Source organism: Capricornis sumatraensis, chromosome 7 (assembly GCF_032405125.1).
Source record: "Capricornis sumatraensis isolate serow.1 chromosome 7, serow.2, whole genome shotgun sequence".
In the NCBI taxonomy this organism is placed as follows: domain Eukaryota; kingdom Metazoa; phylum Chordata; class Mammalia; order Artiodactyla; family Bovidae; genus Capricornis; species Capricornis sumatraensis.
This window is the reverse complement of record NC_091075.1, coordinates 96032264-96056850: the sequence shown is the minus strand read 5'-3', so window position 1 is coordinate 96056850 and position 24587 is coordinate 96032264. Positions and strand designations below refer to the sequence as shown.

Here is a 24587-nt window from a genome sequence, read left to right as displayed (position 1 = left end):
GCAATGTAAAATTTACAGCATTAATTAGACAATATTCTGAAATTTGCTAACAAAATTATGTTTGGAGATAAAAGTATATAAATAACTACCTGAATATTACAAATCAAAATTAAATCCTCCTTTCAATCATATGTAATATTACAAATCAAAATTAAATCCTTTCAATCATAAGTAATATCTGAACAAACAATATGTAATACATCTCCGACAGCATGATAAGTTAACTTGGTTAAAAACATGGTTGTATGGCAAACAACACTAAGCACAAACAATTTATTTGGGAGATTTTGAACTCAGTTTTATTATATTCTGTATGTCACTTGGTTTTACACACTTAAAAAGGCTAACATATACCACTTATAAAGTTGATATTTTATTATCTTATCATCTGTTAGAATGAAATAACCCAAAACATTTAATTCTATTATTTATTAGTTGATATTCAACCTCATTCCAGAAAAGATCTAAAAAATCTACAAGGTTTATTTTATCCTCCAAAACCATATTTTATCTTGATAGCAACACACATTGTTTTAGAAGCAACAACAGTACATGATATAGGAATACATTTATACAGACTTTTATAAATGCTTATCCATGTAATTTGTAAAAATGAAACAAATCACAAGAAACTTATAAAATTCATAAATCTAAAACTTTTCTATCCTAACAATTCAGTTTATTTGGCCTTTAAAATCTTATTTCAATACTAGCTAATTATAAATATTTTCCTATAGAGGACTTGAAGTGGCATACAAAACTGTAATTCTTTTTTAATATATGAGAAAATTAAGACTAATGAAAAAGTAATGGCTGAAAGGGGAGAAAAAAGAAAAAAGAGGGATAATGTTGTCAGTAAAGAAATTACATGTTTGGTCCTACAAATGCAGGGCCAAAACTGGAAAAATTTAGCCCTCTAGCTGTCAACACAGATAGGGCAACATGATCCATTATATGAATTGCAGTATTCTTAAAAACAAACTAGGTGCTAAGAAAAAGCACCACTTCTAACACTGAAAGCAAAGAGTAAATTCTCCTTTGAGTCTTTCTAAAGATGGTTCACACTGAGTGAACAATATCCCTAAGAAACTACGAGTGACACTCAGTCAGGTCTTACACCCGCCTTCGAGCAGACCAGTGACATAACAACAAAATGCGGTTCAGGAGAAGAAATTCTTCAGGAGTAGAGAACAGTGAGGGTACGAAAATACACTTCCCTGGCATGCCATAATCTTGGGAAAGGTTTTCTGAGTATCTAGAGAGGAATGGGAATCCTTTAGGCAACCCTATATATTTCTTTTCTTTTACAGTAGATGAGAAGCATTGAAGAGAAATAAATAAATTTGAGCTTTTATGTTTTCTAACCATTATCTGTATAGGTAACTCTCTCTCTCTCAAGTTAAGCATAGCACATCTCCTAATGATTAAGTAACCAGGCTGTCGGTGGATTGACATCACCTTACAAGCAAACAAAAAGGACCTCTAAACTCCCCTAACTCATGTTTTCATGTGGGAATACATTTTCTGGAGGCTGTTTAGTTTGTCTGTTGTTGCTGTTTACTTGCCAAGTTGTGCCCAACTCTTTTGCAATCCCCTGGACTATAGCCCACCAGGCTCCTTTGTCCATGGGATTGTCTAAGCAAAAATACTGGAGTAGGTTGCCACTTCCTTCTCCAGGGGATCTTCCTGACCCAGGGATTGAACCCAGGTCACCTGTTTGGCAGGCGATTCTTTACTGTCTGAGCCACTAGAGAAGCCGTCCCTGGTAACAAAAAGGTTGGGGACTGCTGGGTTAATGAATACACACATCTAATTGATCTAAAAGTGAATCAAGTTACTAAGTTTTTTAGAAAAGACAAAGGTAGAATACACCCCTGTTTACCCAACTTAAAATGATCATGTGAGTCACCACAAGACCATTCCCATTAACTTTGCTTCTACTGCAAATATAAAATCAACTTTTAGAAAGTATACATGTATGTGTATATTAGTCTCTCAGTCATGTCTGACTCTCTGTGACACCACAGACTGTAGCCTGCCATGCTCCTCTGTCCATGGGATTTCCCAGGCAAGAATACTGGAATTGGTTGCCATTTTCTCCTCCTGACCGCCTCTTCCTGACCCAGGGACAGAACTTGCATCTCCTGTGTCTTTCTGCATTGACAGATTCTTTACCACTAAGCCACCTGGGAAGCCCAACAGGTGTTGGTAGATTGTGGAAAAAAGGAAACCCTTGTGCAATGTTGGTGGGACTGTAAATTGGTACAGCCACTATGGAAAACAGTATGGAGTTATGTCAAAAAGTTGAAAAACGAACTATCATATAATCCATCAATCCTGCTTCTGAGTATGTATCTGAAAGAGACAAAAACACTAACTCAAAAAAAACTATCTGCACCCCCAAGTTCACTGCAGCATTATTTACAAGAGCCAAGACAAGAAAGCAACTTGTGTCCATCAATGGATGAATGGATATAGAAAATGTGAAGTGTGTGTGTGTTATGTATGTATATGTACCAAGGGAATATTATTCAGTCATTAAAAAAGAAAGAAAGCTTGCCATTTGCAACATGAATAAACATGACGGTAGCATAATATGCTGGAGAAGGCAATGGCATCCCACTCCAGTACTCTTGCCTGGAGAATCCCGTGGATGGAGGAGCCTGGAAGGCTGCAGTCCATTGGGTCGCTGTGGGTCAGACACGACTGAGCGACTTCACTCTCACTTTTCACTTTCATGCATTGGAGAAGGAAGTCTCAACCCACTCCAGTGTTCTTGCCTGGAGAATCCCAGGGACGGAGGAACCTGGTGGGCTGCCATCTATGGGGTCGCACAGACCACCACCAGCAGCAGCAGCAGCAGCAACATAATATGCTAAGTAAAATATGTCAGACATAACTGTGCTGTGCTTAGTCACTCAGTCGTGTCTGACTCTTTGCAACTCCATGGACAGTAGCCCGCCAGGCTGCTCTGTCCATGGGATTCTCCAGGCAAGAATACTGGAGTGGGTTGCCATGCCCTCCTCCAGGGGAATCTTCCCAACCCAGGGACTGAACCCAGGTCTCCCGCATTGTAGGCGGATTCTCTACCCACTGAGCCACCAGGGAAGTGGGTAGCCTATCCCTTATCCAGAGGATTTTCCTGACCCAGGAATCAAACCAGGGTCTCCTGCATTGCGGGCAGATTCTTTACCAGCTGAGCTACCAGGAAAGCCCAGGTCAGACAGAAGTTCATTATGTGAGTAACATAATGATTTTCTGTATATATGTATTATGAAATGGGTCACCACAGTAGATACAGCAAATATCTATCACCTCACAGAATTAGAGATTGTTTTCCCTTGGGATGAGAACTCTAAGATCTACTGTCTTAGCAACCTTGAAATATACAGTACACAGTACAGTATTTTTAACTATAGTCACATGCTGTATATTACATCCTCAGGACTTACTTTATAACTCTAAGTTTATACCTTTTGACCACCTTAGTCTCTTTTGCCCATCTCCCACCTTTGGCAATCAGCAGACACTGCAAGATCCTCAATAAAATCCTCAGTCCAATTGTGATAAAAACATAAATACTTAACAACAAAACCATGCCACTGATATGGTGATTTATAACAAGGGCTTCAAAGAAAGGTTAAATTTCAATTGGCTAGAACACTCAACAGCCAAAGGAAATTCCTCAATCTATTTTTTGAGCATTCCAATTAATCAGAGTTCTTTCATGCTCCTAATGCCCTAAATTTTGCAATGAAGGAAGAAAGCACCTGGTTAAGACAGAGCAGCTGATGGGTCTGATGTTTATTCATATATACTCAAAAGGTATACTCGCTCTTTAAAAAAACATTCTGCAAAATGGCAAGCTAAAAATAACAAGGCTAACGGGGAAAGAGAGCTGGGACAAACCACTGAAAACCTATACAGCTCAGTCATCAGAACACTGACAAAAACATTAATTGGTATCTGACAAGGCTACTTGGACTGCCCAGGCAGGTAGCTTATTTGGCTGAAAGCTGTCAAAAGGACAGAAAAACATATCAAAACAAGACTAGGAGGTTCTCCACCAATAAAGATAAAAGTGCAGTTCTGAGCCAGCAAGGATGCTCTTCAGGAAGTCGTCCATTAGCAGAGAGTCACACAAAAGCTGAGAGGTAGACCTCTCTGGGAAGGAAACCCGAGGTACAAGCACTCATATTTAATATTCTCCAATTAGAGCTGAAAGTTCATGCTGGCAGTGAAGCAGCCAAGCTTAGGGCTATTTCCTTTCCACTGTAAGTTATAACACCACTTCCCCTACGCCATTACTCTGGTTCCCCTCACCTTGGAAAAACACTCTGTGAAGCAGTATAATTTTTGTGTTCAGCTGACATAATCCTCTAATTTCCAACATGTATGGGCAAATCCACATTAAAGCAATGTGGATTTCTTTAAAGAAACAAAGAAGATTATGCTTTAAATAAGTTTGCCAAGTGAAGCAACATATATCCTTTAATGCTCCATTTTGATTGTTTTTCTTTTGGAGTGTTTGCTCTTTTTTTTTTTTTTTTTTTTTTGAGTTAAATGAGCCTCATAAATTACAAAAGTTAGTCAATCACCAAATGTATAACAAATCATCTTTTGCAGAAATTATACAATGTGCATAGTCAAGAAATTAAGTTACAGTATCTGTCGAAAAGGAAGAAAAAACTCTTAAAAGAGACTGTAAGAAAAATTGAGGCGTTCTTTTGGAATGAAAGATCCACAGGATTACTCCTTCTAATTATTACACTTCAGGTTGCTTTCTGATTTTATAATCAACAAGGAATAAACAGTAAAAAACGTGGCAAATAAACTACAATTTTAAATTGGAAATAGTTTGATCTAAAGAAGAAACAGATCAGGTTATTTTGATTTCAAAAGTACAAAGACTGGATAATGAAATGTTATGCTGTAAAGTTTTTCCACAAATTCCAGTTTCCTTAATTACATAATCTCTATGTTCTATAAAAGCTTATCTGGAGCTTAAAAACATCCATATACTAATCAGTAACCAGTCTACTTTCATTCCTATAAAAGTCTTATAAGCATCTTTTTGTAAAGTTGTTTTTGATGTAGATATATTTTAAAGTCTTTATTGAATTGTTACAATATTGCTTCTGTTTTATGTTTTTATGTTTTGGTTTTATGGCCGTGAGGTATGTGGAATCCTAGCTCCCCAACCAGAGGTCAAACCAGCACCCTCTGTGTTGGAAGGCAAAGTCTCAACCACTGGACCACCAGGGAAGTCCCTGAACATCCTTTCAAATGTATTTCTTGACTATAGTAGTTCTACAAAATTATAATAACATGAAATTAAAAGAGTAGTTTTAGGTAAAGGAACGGAAATAGCAGGCCCTACATATAGTACCTTACAATTCTTTTCATAAATTGTCCAAGTACTTACTTATTAAGCAATGTATGTTATGGGAGTAACGAGAGTTGTCTGGGATGGTAAAGCTGCCGTCACAGATGGCAACCTGGCTCTCACCAAAAGGAAGAGTGAAGAAACAAAGTTTATACAGTAAACATCCCAGGGCCTGGAAAACAAAGAAGCATGAATATCATCAGAACTCAAGTATCAACTTAATCACAAGAGCAAACAAACAAAAAAAAAAACCACAAATGAAAAACTAAATATCTTATTTAAAAAACAAAAGCTTAATGTTTCTATATTGGCTCAATCTTTTCACAAATTACAACTTAAGTTAATGTGTGTGGCTAGATGTCTGAATTCATGCTCTCACAGAACACTAGATCACCAATGACAGAACTAAAATTAGAAGTGACTGCTTCCCTTTGGGAGAAAAGTTACATTTTTATTTCTTTCACAAAGAAAATATATATTTAGTACACAGCTAGCATGTAACAACCAACAAACCAAGCACAAAGCTCCCTATAGCAGAATATTTTTAAAATTCACTATAAAACACATTTTAAAATTCCAGGTTTCAAATAGGAGTTAGCCAGCACAGTTAAATTTATCAGACACCCATCAACACTGATTATTCACTGAGCACATGTCATTTTACAGTATAAAAATTAATTCTCAACTTCTAAACATAATCCTACCATTTCCATTCTACATTATACTAGTCATATTTGTACCTGAGTAATCTATACAAAATTCAGAAAGGGCCCTGTCTGCTTTGCTTGTATGGATTCATAGTCATCACAGTGCCAATAAATCTACTTTCTGACAACGAATACAAAACACCCTAAGACACAAATTGTGTCTGGAAAAGTAGCACAGGAAATTTTTAGCTAAACTGCCCACAGCTCAGATCTGAGATGTGGTAATAAAATGTGATTTTCTGCTCAAGAGATCATTATGCTGTCACAAGAAGTGTCACCTACAAAGCGTTATGAGTGTAAGGGACAATTCTAACTCTACATTGATTACATAAAATTATCCAGTAGTTACTATACAGTTACATCAGCAATAACTGAAATCTGGCCTATCTAAACATTAGCACATCAGCTTTCCTTTGTTGGCTTTTTCTTCACACAGCAATCTGGCAAGCCAATTAACAAATACACTAGTTTTATAACTGCTACAAAGATCACAAAATACAGAATTACCTTCCTGAGTTCAACAGTATTAATTTACAAAACATTATTTTAAATATTACAATAGTCCTTTAATGAAAAAAGTTTAAAGACTCTAGAAATTTCAATATATTCGTTCAAAAACATTACTAGATTATTTACTATGTGACTAACAAAACTACAAAGATTCTGAATGGAAGTAACGAGTTCAATGTGGCTTTAAAAAATTTATGATGCATTTTTCTCTAAGGAAGATATTTTCAGCTTCTATACTGCAAATTGAGCATAAGGCTTCCTTAACAGCACTAAAAAAATGACTATTAATGGTATAATATCTGCATTAAATTACACCTTTCCTCTGCCCAGATGACAGTGAAGCAAAGGAGATCTGCCTTTTAGCCAGTTTTATCTTGTCAATCAAACCTTCAGTAATGTGTCTTTTGTTAGAGTATACCTTGTGGGAGTTCCCAGGTAACAATTTTAGATAGCAATGCCAGTGTACTTCAAAAACATTAATTTAAAATACTCCGCTTCACAGACTATGAACACAAGGAGGTGTCCTAATTTTTTTCACACCAAAGGCATTTCCCTCTTTTTCCATTTGATACAATGAGAACTGTTCAGGAAACAAGAGGGAATGAATGACCTCATTTTGAGGGTTGAGTATCACCATCTTCCATTTTCCCCATTAAACGGTAACATGAAGCATCTCTCACTGAATTTCCTATTGGTCAATAAAATCAGCATCCTAGTTCTCAGGATAAAAATAACCTACAACAGAAATTTCAAAGTAAAAAATAAATTTCTCCAAAATACATATGCTATATGAATACTTTAATCTCAATATCATAACTCTCTAAATACTATTCTGAAATAAGATCAACATATAGCTCTTAACTGATATGAACTAATTTTTTTTTCTCAATATTCTCAAATTCACACCTAAAATGTTGTAGGCATTTCATCTGAGCTATGACAAGCATAAAAATGGTATCATGGAAATTAAAACTCTATCTCTCTCAAGCATATAAATATACATTCTGTTTTCTGATAATTTTTCTGGCTTCTTTTTTATCTTTGAGCATCTATTTGTCATCCCATAGCTATATCCAGTTACCCATTATAGAAATGCTATTCCATATAACTAACCTGTAAATGGAATAAATTTTAAACTTGTTGCTGTTTAGTTGCTAAATTTTGTCCAACTCTTTTGTGACACCATGGATTGCAGCCCTCCAGGCTCCTCTGTCTATGGGATTTCCCAGGCAAGAATACTGGAGTGGGTTGCCATTTCCTTCTCCAGGGGAGCTTCCCTGACCCAGGGATCAAACTCATGTTTCCTGCATTAGCAGATGTACTCTTCACCACTGAGCCACCTATCACTGACAATTTAGCTATCCTGGCACATTCTAAGCCTGGGGAAAAACAAACAACAAAGAAAGACTCCCTCCTTTTTGTTAAGACACTGGGTAACAAACATGTTCTTAAAAGACTTTTTAAAAATCAACCCTTGATGATTTCAAAACAGTAGTCAAGGTATGAGTCTTGTTTCCTCTGCTGTTGAAATACTTTTAGGTAATGTGGGTTTCAACACTAGTCACAAAATTAAGCCAGGAAAAGACTTCCACAATCACCTCCTCTAATTAATACCTTCATTTTATAAATTAAGATTCAATTGAATTTGTTTTCTACATTATACTACAAGCCATTTACTATAGCCATTTAGTGAATCAAATGTCAATGCTGAGAAGAGCCAACTGAATTTGAGTCATACAAGCTGGGGATCTGTAAGCAGGAGCAAATTAACTAAATCAAACCTATCTGTGGTTTCATTAAATTACATATATGGTTAAAAATTCAACTACCACAAGATTTAAGAACCACTGATGAAAAAGGGGGTATTAGCAGACAGAGGGAAAAATATTGTAGATACTCTTTTTTCATTACCTTGCAAGAATATTTCCCAATCTCTATAAAAGTTCTGGTCAGGAGAAGAACACCAAGAAGATATTCATTTGGTTCCACCCGTTACGCTTGACTGCTTTCTAAATATTATGCTTTAAAATGAAACCAAATGACCTTTCTTGTAAACTCTAGAAATACTTCTGAATGTTTTTCCTCAATTCCTAATATGGCCACTGGTGGCAGATATGGCTGAATGCTTGTTAAATTTAAATGAATTCACATTTAAAATAGTTTCCTGCTAGTTTATTAAATACAGACAAAACACATTTTACTTATGAAATAACCTCAAAAGAGGTATTGACACTCTAACATAAAGTTCAACTCTAAAGAAACATGTTGTGTGTGTTAGGTACTCAGTCGTGTTCAATTCTTTGAGACCCCCTGGACTGTAGCTCCCCAGGCTTCTCCATCCATGGAATTCTCTAGGCAAGAATACTGGAGTGGGTTGCCATTTCCTTCTCCAGGGGATCTTCCTGACCCAGGGATCGAACCTGGGTCTTCTGCACTGCAGGCAGATTCTTTACCATCTGAGCCACCAGGGAAGCCACAGAAACATGTTATACCTCAATAATTCAATCTATATAGACACTAAAGAACCTCAATATACAGAGGTTAGTCAACGGTATGTTTATAATTTTTTTTAAATTTTACTCATGTTAGTTTCCACTAAAAAGATCCTAAAATACTTGAGAAAATTATAGGCATAGCCAGTTAAGAGTTATGGCCAGCTTTTCCAAAACTGCACTCAAATCAAAAAAATTTTAACAATCATATATAATCTAAATTCTAAAAAATACTGTGATAAAAAGTTACATTATGTGGAAACTGTTTACTTGCTATTTTATACCTAAGTTTTCCATCTCCAGATCAAGAAGATATGTGCTAATATTTTTCTTCTGCTATGTAAGCTTTACTGTCCACCACTCTCTTCTACTTATCAGGAAATAACCTTGTGGAGGACAGGGGGAAGATAATCAACTGAACTCAGATTTGTTAATTTGGTTAGTGACAATGCCAGCCTTTCGTGGCCTTACCCAGATATCAGCCTTGGTGGTGACAGGCTTCCCTCCATAAAGGTTGATCATTTCAGGGGCTCTGTATGACAGAGTTGTATACCTGGCAGTAAATAAGTAAAATGGAGTGGAGATATAAAAAAAAAGACATACTACATTGTTTCTACATAAAATACTACAAAAACTTTTAGGTTCAATAACATTATAGAGAAATAATACTATTTTAAAAGCTCATTAAAAGCCCATCTAGGATTAAACAATACAAAGCATTATACACGTTTTTATTCAACAAGTGCAACTGCATCTTTAATAATAAACACAATTTTTAATAGAAAAAATTAAATAAAGACAATGTACTGGAAACATGGTTTTCCTTGAATTTCTTAAATGAAATAGTACAATTTAACTATAAAAATATCCTTATCAAAATATTTTAGTTGGCTAATTTAAAAGTAAAACTTCTACCCTCTCAAAAAATTAATTTATATGTTTATTAAGCAGTTTGTTTTTATGAATCCTAACATAATTCCTTACACATGGTAGTAAATCTCCTCGAGGTTTGTTTTTATAATTATTCTTTTAAAAGTAATCTAGTTGTCATAATTAATTATTATTAATTACATTAAGTACACTTTCAGAACTGTTAATATAAGTAGTTTGGAATTAAAAGGTACAGTGAATAAATATTTACAGGAATAAAAACTCCAAATCCACTATGAACAGAATAAAGTATTGCTCAATTTCATGGGAAAAATTATTAGACTATCAAAAGAATTCCTATATTATGGCATAATTTAAGATTCACTTTAAGTGCTTTTATGTTTTTATTTTACATGAAGTATCTTAAAACTCAATATTCTACCATCTTATTTTTTTCAAATCACCCTGTGATACATTCTGAATGATACTACTACAGAGGAGTGATCTAAGAAACCAGAAAAGAAACTACATGAGGACAGGCCTTTTTTTCTGTTCACTGCTATAGTGTAGCATCAACAGTGTCCAATATGTTGTGCGCCCTGTTAACTGAATAAACAATTAGACCGTTAATTTCTGTGAGCCACTAAGTACAAGAACCAATGAGCTTATTACGTTCATCACTAGTGGACAATTCTGCTAAACTTTAGCTATACTTCAGGTCTTAACAGCAAAAAATTAAACTTTCAGCAAGCCAAAGATGCTTGAGCAGAATTCTGTAACAGTCATTATATATCACAACCCAGTAACTTTTTAAATTATATGTATATACATATACCCACAAGAAGCCAATTCAATAATTCATTGTTCTGGTGTTCTTCAGGATGTTTATAAGTTTACTAAGGAGTTTGTTTTTATGGAATCTTAACATAACCATCAGAGGCTGTTCCTGAGTAGAAATACAAGTCTAGAAAACCATACGTTTATACAAATGGACCAGAGTAAGATCAGCTCTGCTGCTGCTGCTGCTGCTGCTGCTGCTAAGTCGCTTCAGTTGTGTCCGACTCTGTGCGACTCCATAGACGGAAGCCCACCAGGCTCCCCTGTCCCTGGGATTCTCCAGGCAAGAACACTGCTCTATTTGAGCCTATTTCAAAATACATGTCACAGTTCAAACAAAAGCTCATAGGTAGCCTTAAACAACTGAGAATCCGTGAGGAAGTGAAGAAAAGTAACTTAGAAAAAGGGAGCTACTTAGAAAACCCTGTTCTTACAGACCTTTCTGCATTCTGCATCATTTTATTAAGATGATCAAAGATTTACAAATAGTACTATTTTCTGAAACTAGAAAACCGAAAAGCCAGGGAGAAGTCCTTGCAATACTCTAGCAACCATGGAAAATACAAGGCTAAGAAAACATAAGGCAGATATGACTTATATTTCTACCAAAGAATTCTCCAGGACAGTATTATAAAGTAAGTTTTCCACACAGTTTTCAATGCAATAATATCAACTTTTTAATAGTAAATACAAGGTCAAAGTTTAAATATTTTTCCTAACAAGCACAAATCCTCACTCAGTATCAATAAACACAAAGATGTTTAATTGAACTCAATAATAACTTCAAACTCCCTTTAATGATTCCACTAATTACTACAGCTTATTTAACAAATTTGTTAAATTTGATTAATTTGTTAAAATGTAGATGAAAATTTTGCTTCCATGGTAAAATGTATTTCCTATTGAACTAGATGAGACGTAAACTCATCAATTATATCACAAAGAAATATCTTAAAGAGATCTATTAATGGAATACCTAAAGTTTAAGCTATCAGAGCTGGTCACAGACTCAAGTTACCTAAAATTCTCATGAGACAAAACAAAATTAACACTTACTTTTTAATTTCTTCTTCTACTGTATTAACTCCATCTTTTTGAGGATTAAGAAATTTATTTGTGGCACTGCCAAAGTCACAAAGTACATAGTTTCCACCATCATTCAACAAAATATTTTCTACCTTCAGAAAAGAAAATCAATAATTAGTAGTATTTTCAAAGTGAAAATTGTCTTTTTACGACAATGTTTTGACACAATAAACACCAAATGACTTGTTTTATACACATACACACAGCCCCTACACACACACATACACAAGTATATATAGAGAGAAGGTACTCAAACTGTGAGAAAGGACAATGATTCAGAACAAAAATACATGTTACTTTATCTACTGCTTCTCTTACTGAGAACAGAGGAGTGCTTCTTCCATACCAGGATGAGTTTTGCAAGAGTCAAGTAACCCTTTTTGCTGTAACATGTTGAGTCACTAAGTTGTATCCAACTATTTGTGACCCTATGGACTGTAGCCTGCCAGGCTCCGCTGTTCATGGGACTTCCCGGCAAGACTACTGGAGTGGTTGCCATTTCCTTCTCTCGGGGATCTTTCCAACTCAGGAATCAAACCCATGTCTCCTGCATTAGCCGCTGGATTCTCTACCACTGAGCCGCCTGGGAAGCCCTCAAGTAACTGTAAGTCCTCTCTATAACTGCTTCTACAAGAGAGAACAGCTAGTGGCAAGGGAGTCTATACCCTACCTTCCATTTTCCTCCTTTTCTGACACTTCAGTTTTTCTACAGAAAAAACATAAACCATTCCAATTCCACCTCTGATTAACTCCTATTCCATTTTTATCTAATACATTACACTGAAAACACAGATCTAACTTTGTGTCTTAACTTCAGAGATCGGAGTCATAAAAACTTAAAGTCATGCGCACAGTTTCTAAAACAGGAGAGCGTGGGTTCACAGCCCAACTGTGCTACTTACTATCGCATGTACCCTGGACAATTTGCCTAACCACTCTGTGCTTCAGTCTCCTTACCTATAAACTGGGGGAAATAACATCTGCTACATGAGATTGTTGTAAAAACTGTAAAAGCTGAATGTATTAAAACATGTAAAAAGCTTAGAACACAAATGAAATAAGGTAAGCATTCAATAAATAACACTATTATTATTAACTTTTTTACAGTATTTTTATGACAGAGCCTTGAATGAGTAATTAAATTTCTCTCCACGCTACCAAAATACTCACATTAGTTTCTTCATAATTTTTATTCTATATTTCATTTTAGTTTAAACATACTTGTACAAAATATTTATACAAGAAATCTACTTTAAAAAAGCTACTTAAGCAGGTATGAATAAATTTCCACATGTAAAAAGAACTAACTCTATTCAATATAGTCTATATAAAAGTATGCAATTCAATGTCTTTGTTTTAAAGCCAAGTAAGACTTGGCTGAAAACATCAACTTTACATTAAAAAAGTTAATGAGCTAAAATAGCACAAAAACATCTGACCAAATTATTAGGGAAAATGTAAAAGAGCTGCATATCCAGAAGAACTGAAATAAAAGATGCTACACTGATTATCCAAATTAAGAGACAGATGTGGAGTCAAACACTGTCATCTTACCTTAGCTTGTATTCTTTGGCATAAGTTTCCCTAAAAGATGCTTTCATGGTTAACAACCTATATTCTGAGTAACATCTTCTATTCTCTTATATTTTAAGAGCATTTTATTATCACTTTTCAAAGTTGTGTGTGCTGAGTGTTCAATCGCTTCAGTCGTGTCTGACTTTTTGCAACCCTATAGACTGTAGGCTGCCAGGCTCCTCTGTCCACGGGGATTCTCCAGGCAAGAATACTGGAGTGGGTTGCCATGCCTTCCTCCAGGGGATCTTCCCAACCCAGGGATCAAACCCGCCTCTCATATGTCTCCTGCACTGGCAGGCAGGTTTTTAACCACTAGCGCCACCTGGGAAGCCCAATAATAAGTCAGAATTGGGATTCATTTATTCAGCAAATATTTACTGAGACTCTGCCATGTGCCAGGCACTGTACAAAATGCTTGGATAAATCATAACAAAAGAGAGAAATCCCTGCTCACAGAGAGCTTACCTTCCAATGGAAGAGGACAGAAAATAAAACAGTAGTCTTAATACATAAGCAAATTACATAGTATCTGAGAAACTGACAAATGATAATAAACAGTAAAACAAGTAGAAAATGGAAAGATTATGTTGTAATTATAAATAAGGTGGTACTAGCACAGGACTCTGAGAAAGTGAATCTGAGTGAACTTGAAGTGGGGGAAAGGTTTACCTTGGGATATCTGGGCATAGAACATTTCAGAAAGGAATTTTTATAATCTTAGTGTTTGCAAGTATCAAAGAAGACATCCATGTTTCTAAAGAATGTAGTGATAGCTCGAGCAATATAATTCCGGGAATATTCAATCCCCTCTGGGCACTTTTTCTAGTGTAACAGGTGGGTACCATACACAAAAGGTCCGATTCATGACTATGAAAGACAAAGTGACCTTAAGGTGACAGTCACCACCAAGTTATAAGAAACTATCTAAAACTGTAGCAAATAAAGAGACCCATTTACAGTGACCTCCAATATCTCCGGAAAATTCCTTGATGCTTAAAATGAATTATAGGAAACAGGAGGAGTGTTGGAAGGACAGTGGAGAGACATCCAACCTGAGTCAGTGACGTTCATATTCTTGCTCATATGAAACCTTTTAAAGAAGCCTGCTCAGAACAACAGAAGCAGAGTAGGGAACACAAAATCCATCTCTACAACCATGCGAGAAACTGTCAGGGTCATGGAAAGCACAGTTTCAGTTCTATAGTCAGTCTCTACATGGCCTCAGGAAACGCAGCAGAGAATGGAGAGACCGATCTCAGTCCTGGTAACAGGACCTGCTTTAGATGAAGACAGACCAAGGACATTTTAACTCCAAAGTTTAAAAGGCAGTAATCCATAAGAAGTCTAAAGTTCATACCTTGAGATCCCGGTGAATTATCGGAGTCTTACACTGATGCAACCTTGCGACAGCTTCACAGGTATCACAGAATATCTGTAACACTTCTACTTCCGTAAAGCCAGTCTGCAGCTTCTTATTCATCTGATTCACTACCTGCCCAGCTAACCAAAAAAAGTAATTTTGATTACATTTTTAATAAATGAAGACTACCACAGACAAAGAAATTAAGAAATGACTTTATGGTCTCAGGTAATGGGAAACTGGCTTTTTCATAATTTTCCTGTAAGGATGCTTATTATACACCATATTCTGTTGATTCAATGACATACTTTTTTATTCACATTTTACATCTTTGAAATGAGAACATCTGATGTTCTCATTTTAAATAACTGATGTTCTGCTAATACCACTGGCCGTATTTTAACATTTTAACAATTCCAAAATCAAGATGTACCTTGTAACTGATGGCATCATAAATTTGAAGCAACAGTTATTCAACCATGCTAATTTTGAGGGTAAACATTAGTGAACGAAAATAAAGTCTCTATTATCACAAAATTTATACCTAAAGGTAGAGATAAATTACTACACAATCACACACATAAGTATTTATCAAAGTTACATACAAGTATTGTATGAGAAAAACCCAAATTTAAATTGGTAAAGGACGGGAAGAAAAGACTGGCAGAGAAGACCTATCTAAGGAAGTGATTATTTATGTTTAAACTGAAAGTTAATTAGAAATTAACCTGGCAGAGATTTGGGAGAACACCCTAGTGACAGCAAGTGACATGTAAAAAGGCCTTTAGTTTGGGAAAGAGTTTGATGATTTTGAATAAGTTAAAGAGAACCAATGTGAGTATGGTCTAGAAAGCATTAAGAAGAGAGTAAAATAAGATGATACTGATGAGAGAGAGAGAAATTTTAGATTTTATCTTGAGAATCAAGGAAACTTCCTGATCTGATTTTGAAAAGATATTGACTGGGGAAAGGAGGAATCACAAGAGAGAAAAAGAGATCTATAAAAGACTAATGTTCTAAACCAGGTTAAGAGATAACTTACCAAAGTCAAACAGCCACACCAACAAGCCCTGAGAGAGTTGTTAAATAAGTACTGAGTGGACTACAATAACTGACAGCATAATGGTGACAATTCTTACACTAAGAGAAAGTTTACTATCATATTCTCAGAATACAAATACATGATTCATTCAGAAAACATTCTAACCTAAATAAAGTATGGAAATTTAAAAAGGCAAACTTGTGTTGAAGTTTGAAACTTATAAGTTTGAATAAATGAATGTCAGTTATTTTGTAATGTGTAAGAAGGTGCGTGGAACAACACCTAGTTCCAAATTGGGAAAGGAGTACGTCAAGGCTGTATATTGTCACCCTGCTTATTTAACTTATATGCAGAGTACATCATGAGAAATGCTGAGCTGGATGAAGCACAAGCTGCAATCAAGATTGCCAGGAGAAATATCAGTAACCTCAGATATGTAAACGACACCACCCTTATGGCAGGAAGCGAAGGAGAACTAAAGAGCCTCTTGATGAAAGTGAAAGAGGAGTGAAAAAGTTGGCTTACAACTCAACATTCAAAAAACTAAGATTATGGCATCCGATCCCATCACTTCATGGCAAATAGATGGGGAAACAAGTGAAATGGTGACAGACTTTATTTTGGGGGGCTCCAAAATCACTGCAGATGGTGATGCAGACATGAAATTAAAAGACACTTGCTCCTTGGAAGAAAAGCTATGACAAACCTAGACAGCATATTAAAAAGCAGGGACATTACTCTGCCAACAAAGGTCCCTCTAGTCAAAGCCATGGTTTTTCCAGTAGTCATATACAGATGTAAGAGTTGGACTATAAAGAAAGCTGAGCGCCGAAGAATTGATGCTTTCAAGCTGTGTGTTAGAGAAGACTCTTTTGGACTGCAAGATCAAATCCCAAAGGAAATCAGTCCTGAATGTTCATTGGAAGGACTGATGCTGAAGCTGAAACTCCAATACTTTGGCCACCTGGTGCAAAGAACTGACTCACTGGAAAAGACCCCACTGCTGGGAAATTGAAGGCAGGAGGAGAAGGGGATGACACAGGATGAGATGGTTGGATAGCATCACCGACTCGATGGACATGAGTCTGAGCAAGCTCTGGGAGTTGGTGATGGACAGGAAGCCTGGTATGCTAAAGTCCATGGGGTCACAGAGTTGGATACAACTGAGTGCCTCAAGTGAAGAAGGTGTGTACATACTTGTTCCTTCTATTATTATCGTCTAAACAGCATTCTCATATGTTTTCTGAAACAGCTAGTTTTTCCTTAGAACTTTAAAGCAGAGGAAAATAACATTAATTTTGCCCATGAATCCTCAATTTTGAGAAAACTCAGGTCTATTTGGTTATAATTTGTTCAAAGTATCTCATATAAGACTGAGGCACCTGACTATGCAGCAATTTTCTCCATACTTTGTCAAATGTCCTGGCTCATTTTATGCAAAAATTAAACAGTAAAAGAAGTGGTTTATTGGTGTTTATTCATATTATTCAAGCTTCTCTGATGGCTCAATGGGAAAAAAATCTCCCTGCAATGCAGAAGTCCTGGGTTTGATCCCTGAGTCAGGAAGATCCCCTGGAGAAGAGAATGGCTACAGACTCCAGTATTCTTGCCTGGAAGAATTCCACGAACAGAGGAGCCTGGCTGGCTACAGTCTATAGGGACACAGAGTCAGACATGACTGAGCAACTCACACACACACTTTTAAGAGTCCCTTAGATTGCAAGGAAATCAAACCAGTAAATCCTAAAGGAAATCAATCCTGAGTACTCATTGGAAGGATTGATGCTGAAGCTCCAATACTTTGGCCACCTGATATGAAGAGTCAGCTCATTGGAAAAGACCCTAATGCTGGGAAAGATTGAAGGCAAGAGGAGAAGAGGGCGGCAGAGAATGAGATGGTTAGACATCACCAATTCAATGGACATGAATGTGAGCAAACTCCAGGAGATAGTGAAGGACAGGGAAACCAGGCATGCTGCAGTTCATGGGGTCGCAAAGGGTTGGACACAACTTAGCGACTGAACAACAACATTCACGTTATTCAACTATCATTTCACAGTTAAAGAAATCATAACCTTTAATTCATTCTATCTCTTGCAAACTTTCAATGTTTTAATGAGTAGAATAAATTTTAAACAAAGAGTCAGTCAGTATTTTTTCCCTTTAGAGATCTTTGGGTTAGAAGCCTTGAATTACAAAATCTAAGTTCCCAGAAAAAGTTAAAAGCTCTATCTGAGCCACACGTCAAATGTAGAAACAAATGAAATTTAATTATTCAAAACCGAAGTCTTCTAAATAGATAGTGTATTAAAAAGCAGAGACATTACTTTGCCCACAAATGTCGAACAGTCAAGAGTATGGTTTCTCCAGTAGTCATGTACGGATGTGAGAGCTGGCCAATAAAAAAGGCTGAGCCCGAAGAATTGATGCCTTTGAACCGTGGTGCTGGAGAAGACTCTTTAGAGTCCCTTGGACAGCAAGGCAATCAAACAAGTCAATCCTAAAGGAAATCAACCCTGAATATTCATAGGAAGGACTGATGCTGAAGCTGAAACTCCAATACTTTGGCCACCTGATGCGAAGAGCTGACTCCCTGGAAAAGATCCTGATGCTGGGAAAGACTGAAGGCGGAAGAAGGGGATGACAGAGGATGAAATGGTCGGATGATATCACCGACTCAACAGACATGAGTTTGAGCAAACTCTTGTGAGACGGTGAAGGACAGGGAAGCCTGGTGTGCTTCAGTCCATGGGATCGCAAAATGTCAGACACAACTGAGCAACAACAAGACATTAAAGTAAAATTATTCTAATGAAAAATTTAAAAATCATATCCAAAAAGCAAATATTGCTGAAGACTGAAGGTCTTTTAAAGTAAGACGTTGGTAACTTCCAAATCTTTACATATTTTTCAAACAGATATCATCCCCTAAACAAAACTTTTATACTCTGCCCAATTTCATGATTAAAATTTAAAAAGTCACCATTTTTTCTATCCTCAACAATCTTCATATTTCTGAGATTGCACTCACTACCATTTAATTTAAAATGCCAAACAGTGCAACCTACCATCTTATTTAAATGCTGATATGACTTTCGGAGAAGGCAATGGCACCCCACTCCAGTACTCTTGCCTGGAAAATCCCATGGACGGAGGAGCCTGGTGGGCTGCAGTCCACGGGGTCGCTAACAGTCGGACACGACTGAGCGACTTCCCTTTCATTTTTCACTTTCATGCATTGGAGAAGGAAATGGCAACCCACTCCAGTGTTCTTGCCTGGAGAATCCCAGGGACAGGGGAGCCTGGTGGGATTCCGTCTCTGGGGTCACACAGAGTCAGACACGACTGAAGCGACTTAGCAGCAGCAGATACGACTTTATTTTTTACAAGATAATTAAATTTCATCTGCCGCAGACTGTACCACTGGCACCCCCCCCACAAATACTCACTTCCTTAAAAACTGAAGCTCGTTTGGTTCCCCTTTTAAAATGTCTTCTGAATGACAATTTTAATTAAACTCATTCAGGATTATGATTATGCTCAATTATTTTTAAAAAGTTATCAATAGTCAAGGGCTATTAGTCAACTCTAATCAAGCTAAGAATTAGCACCTTAAATGTTAGAATTCAGGAAAGTAAGGAAAATCAGTATTGTCTCCTTCAAGGGATCATAATGCTTTACAGTAGAGAAGATAAAAATAAGGAAGAACAATCACAAAAATATCTAATTGTTTATATAAGTTACAAATATATCACAACAGATATTATAATACTGATTCACTTCATTTTCCTCTGTCCTTCCCTTCTTACAAGACTGGAGTAAAGTAAGACTAAATCTTTTCACTTACCATCACCATCCTCCTCCTCCTCCTCCTCTAAACTTCAGGAACTGACCAGAGTTCCTGGTATGATAGTTAACAATCATAACTGTTTTAAGAGAATCTAAATATAAAACAGGTCTTCCTAGAACCCAAACTGCCAGTTACAGTCTGGAGGAGGCCAGGTGTGCATGGGGGGAAGAAGGCAAGTTTGCAGGTAATTGACTAGTTGACCCCTTCACACATGTTAAAGTTTAAAAAAAAAAAAAAAATCAAGACTTTGATTATAATTCTTAAGTGTACTCTACAAGTAAATATTTCTTTGAAAATAACACATTAGATCCAAATAAAAAGTAGTTTTCTATCTTCTGATGTTTACAAAAGACCACATAAATTTATAAAAATTATAGATCAAAATGTATCCTTTAAATTTATTACATTCAATATGCCCAAGGATAACATAGTAGCATTCTGGAAAAATCCTATAATACTAATATGGACACAGCATGTTCTTCTTGGTTAGACTATAAAAGAAATGTACAGGGATCAGGAAATGTGATTGCTTAGATTTCCTATTTTAAACCCAAAGGCGTTTTCTAATTGTCCATTTACATGTGCTCATATCACCAAAGCAACAATATTATAAATTATTTTCCAACAGCATTCCTTAATTAGACAAATAATTAAAGCTGAGGTGCAATGAGTGTCCAGAATTAGATAACAGCTGCCCAGGGAGAAACCAAGACACCTAATAACCCATTTTATGAGCAAATTCTTTTGGCACAAAACAAATGCAGAGAAATACTTACCTCGACAATATTCCATTAAGATAAGCACTTCCCATACATTATCACTAATTGAATTTACAGCACAGTCCAAATAACCCACGATATTTTTGTGACCAGATAGCTCTTTCTGCAAAAAATAAACAAAATTTTAAAAACTGGAAAACATGTATTTTAAACATCTATTGTTAATGATTTGAAGTTTAAACTAATATATTTAAAGAATTTCAAAAAGTAAAATTTAAGTATGGAATCTGACATGTTTAAAAAAATTTCTGCAGTTTCAATGGAAAGTTTAGTTACACATGACTGTCATTTTCTAATAGACAGAAAGTTAACGAATATTCATTTTTAAATTCAGTGGAGAAAAAAGACACCACTTTTGTTCATTCAAAACAATACTCTTCAAAAGTGAACACAAAAGATAGCACTTTGCGACTCAAGAATAAAATACCAGATTTTATATGGTATTTTAAAATATGAATTGTTAGTTCATAAACTAACAACTATACTCCCATTTGTCTGTTTTCTCTGCAACAGACTGCAATTTATATCCACCGAGTTAAAAGAATTTATGAATGTATGTACTTTCAACTAAATCACCTAAAAAATAAACAAGTAGCTAAATAGGATTCCTATAAAGAAACTATAGATTAAATATAGTACTAGCATAACGAGTACAAGGAAATAAGAAGAAAATGGGAAATCTGACACTTTGCTCCTAGTATAAAACAATCATCAATATACAATAAGGTTAAAAACAATAATGATCTAAATTCATTTTGTCTTTAAATTTAAAAACTCTTATCAAGAATACTGTTTAAAATAAATTACATCCACTATAATTAAAGAAAAAAATCTACTTTTAACTATGCAATATAATTTGAGATATTAGCTAATGGCAGTTGAACATGTGAATAATTCACAAATAAACATAAATAATGGAGGATTAGTCATCAAAAAACAGTTGAAAGAAAAAAACTGCTCATCTCACCAAACTATCTTCTTTCAAAGCATAAGATATGATTGTTAACTGAGATTGATGATGACTATGTTTTATAGCTCTCAAACTTAAATTCTATTGAAGGAACTATTACAATATAATAGTAACATATCTGTGCTCAAGCTAGAAAACAGTCTAAGGTTTCCTGTTATCTCAGAGTAAATCTTTTCCCTCTTTGACTAACAGCCTTACCTGAATAACACTCAAGTCTCAAAGTCTAATCAACTCTAGTCTAGCTGAGGGATAGAGACAATAAAAGCAGAATTCAGGTAAGTCATGTTGTATAAAAGCGCCTGTTTTAAAACAAAAAGGATCAAACCACGTGTGTGTTGATAGAAATGTTAATCCAAAATAAGAAAATCTCCCTCTTAGCAGTTGGGGAGGTCTGACAATAACAAGCGTTTACAAGGAAGTGAAAAAACTAGAACCCTCCTACACTGCTAGTGTGACTATAAAATGGTTCAACTGCTGTAGAAAACAGTTTAATGGCTCCTTAAAAAGTTACACATGGAATTATCATATGACCCAGCAATTCCACTCTTAGATATATAGCAAATGAACTGAAAATAAATACTCAAACAAATACATATATATACATATATATAGCAACACTCACAATAGCCAAAAAGTAGAAACAGCCCAAATGACCATCACAATGGTTTTTTTAAAAGTCCATCAATAGATGAACAAACAAATTTTGATATATATGCACAGCATATATTATGGAATATTATTCAGCCATAACAAGGAATCAAGTGCTAATAAGTGCTACAATGTGGATGAATCTTAAAAATATACTAAGTGAAAAGAAGCCAGACACAAAAGGTCACATACTACATGACTCCATGGATATAAAATATCCACAAGACACAAATCCACAGAGACATAACATAGACTGGGTGGTTGCCAGGCCCTGAACAAGAGTGGGATGGGAGTTACTGCTTCACGGGCAGGCGTTTCCTTCTGGAGGGATGAAATGCTTTAGAACAATAGGGGCAGTCTGTACACAACACTGAATGCATTCAATACCACTGAATTGTTCACTTTAAAATGTGAAGTATAAAATGTATATTGTGTGAATTTTGACACAATAAAACAAAAACATTAAATATATATATATTAGCACTTGATAAAGAATGGATGAGGAGGAGGAAGAGGAGGAGAACAGAGAGAAGGAGGGGGAACAAGAATAAGAAACTACCCAGAGCACTGACAATAAGCAACTCTAGACAAGAAGGAAACTTTTATTCTGTAGTTTTCTTGAACTGGTTAGTCTAGTTAACTGAATTACTGAAATTTTCTTTAATGGCCTAGTAAAGTATTTTTCACTTTTCCTAATATTTAAGAAGAAATTTTTTCCTTACTGAAGCATACCTTACCATATAACTAGAGTACACACCTACACAAAAAAATCAATTCTACAGCATGATTTTTAAAATGAAAAGCAAAACTAACTTTTGCCTGTGAATACAAGCACAAACTTTTATTAAATACCCATGGGGATGATAAGCACCAAATTCAGGATAAGGGCTTCTTTCTGGATGAGGATAACAGTATAAAGATGACATTGGAGAGGAATACATAGAAGGTTTCAACTGTATCTGTAAGCTTTTAATTCTTAAGTTGAGTAGGGGGTGAAGTGGTATTCACTAGTCCTCTCAATTTTTCTATTCTTAGAATATTCCATAATTAAAATGTATTTTAAATAGGAAAAAAAAAAAAAAAGGAGAGACGCCTCCCTGTTGAACTACTATAAGCAAGGGAGGAGAGGCAGGAGTTGGCTGTATTTAGCCCTAAGTGTGGCTTTAAAGAGTACTCTCCAAAAGTTTTCAAGATGTGCGTGAGCCAATAAGCAGCTTGCCTAAAAGCTGGTTAATGTTATGCTGCAAAACTGAAAAAAAATACAAGTTTTTCAAATGGAATTACTCTCACTTACCATAATTGTAATTTCCCTTTTACAGATGTTGAGGTCTGTCGTGTTATTGACATACATTCGCTTCAATGCATAACGGTGTCCACCATGAGTCCGCACCAGGAAAACAGTGGAGAAGCCACCTACGAGAACAAGTACCAATTAAATATAAAGAATTTGAAACTACCGCTAAAATTATGTAACATCACTGAGGAGCTTAATCTCAGAAGGAAATAAAGTGACTGTACACAACACAAAAGGACAGTAAGCAACTAATATATTAAATTACAGCCAAAACATTGGCTTCCTATACCAATCACAAACTAGCACATATAGGATAATATGCTTCTCAGGTTACACGCCTCTCTTTTAAAGGTTAAAATATTAAAATAGTATCTGAATGGGAATATTTCTTATATGGGATATGGAAAATATTACAACTATATCACTATATCTGGCATATACTACTGATCTTCTACCCATCGGCCTCCCTGTCTCCATGATGACAAAACACTGATATGATCAGATACAAAACACCAACAGGCTCAGATGGGTGGGTTCCTCATCCACTTCTAGGGGGTGAACTGACATTGTATTAAGGTGATAACGAGAACCTCATTTCCTCTTGTCAGCAACTGATTCAGGACTGACTATGCTAATGGGACATATAGGAAAGTCTGCTGAGGGTTGCAGGAAAGATTTTCCATCCGGGGGTGGCGGGGGAGAGAGTTTTACGAAGAAGGCCTTTCTCTTCCTTCCAGCTTTTGGATTTTGTTGTGTAAGAACGTAATGTTTAGACCTAGGGCAACCATATGTGGCTATGATGGAAAAAAGAATGAGAGAAAAAATGACCCAGAATACTAACATAGTTAGGCTACTGAATTAGACAGCCTTTGGGATCTCTCATGCTAGATAACAAATGTCCTCATTATTTATGCCACAGTCTGTTCACTGCACCTGAGAAAGCATCAATATCTGAAATATACAGGTATTCTAAAGAACAATTACTTCTGTTGCATTTAAACAAAGATTTCCAACTGAAGTTTTCAAAACTCATTTTGGCATAGGATATTTTATGTCACTTTCATCAGTTTGATAGTCCTTCTAGAGCAACGCTTCCCTTGTGGCTCAGCTGGTAAAGGACCCGCCTGCAATGCAGGAGATCTGGGTTCGATCCCTTGGTTGAGAAGATCCCCTGGAGAAGG

At 35.8% G+C, this 24587-nt stretch overlaps 1 protein-coding gene across 2 annotated transcripts in view; it reads right to left on the bottom strand.

Moving 5' to 3' along the window:
- The window catches only part of BMP2K (BMP2 inducible kinase), a 116371-nt gene that overhangs the window by 40545 nt on the left and 51239 nt on the right, over positions 1 to 24587 (bottom strand). For both annotated transcript variants that reach the window (XM_068975471.1, XM_068975472.1), the window contains exons 2-7: positions 23407 to 23525; positions 20492 to 20597; positions 14821 to 14963; positions 11859 to 11980; positions 9567 to 9648; positions 5426 to 5558 (exon numbers count right to left, since the gene is read on the bottom strand). In XM_068975471.1, coding sequence (XP_068831572.1) covers positions 5426 to 5558; positions 9567 to 9648; positions 11859 to 11980; positions 14821 to 14963; positions 20492 to 20597; positions 23407 to 23525 — 705 coding nt within the window. The remainder of the gene's footprint in view (positions 1 to 5425; positions 5559 to 9566; positions 9649 to 11858; positions 11981 to 14820; positions 14964 to 20491; positions 20598 to 23406; positions 23526 to 24587) is intronic.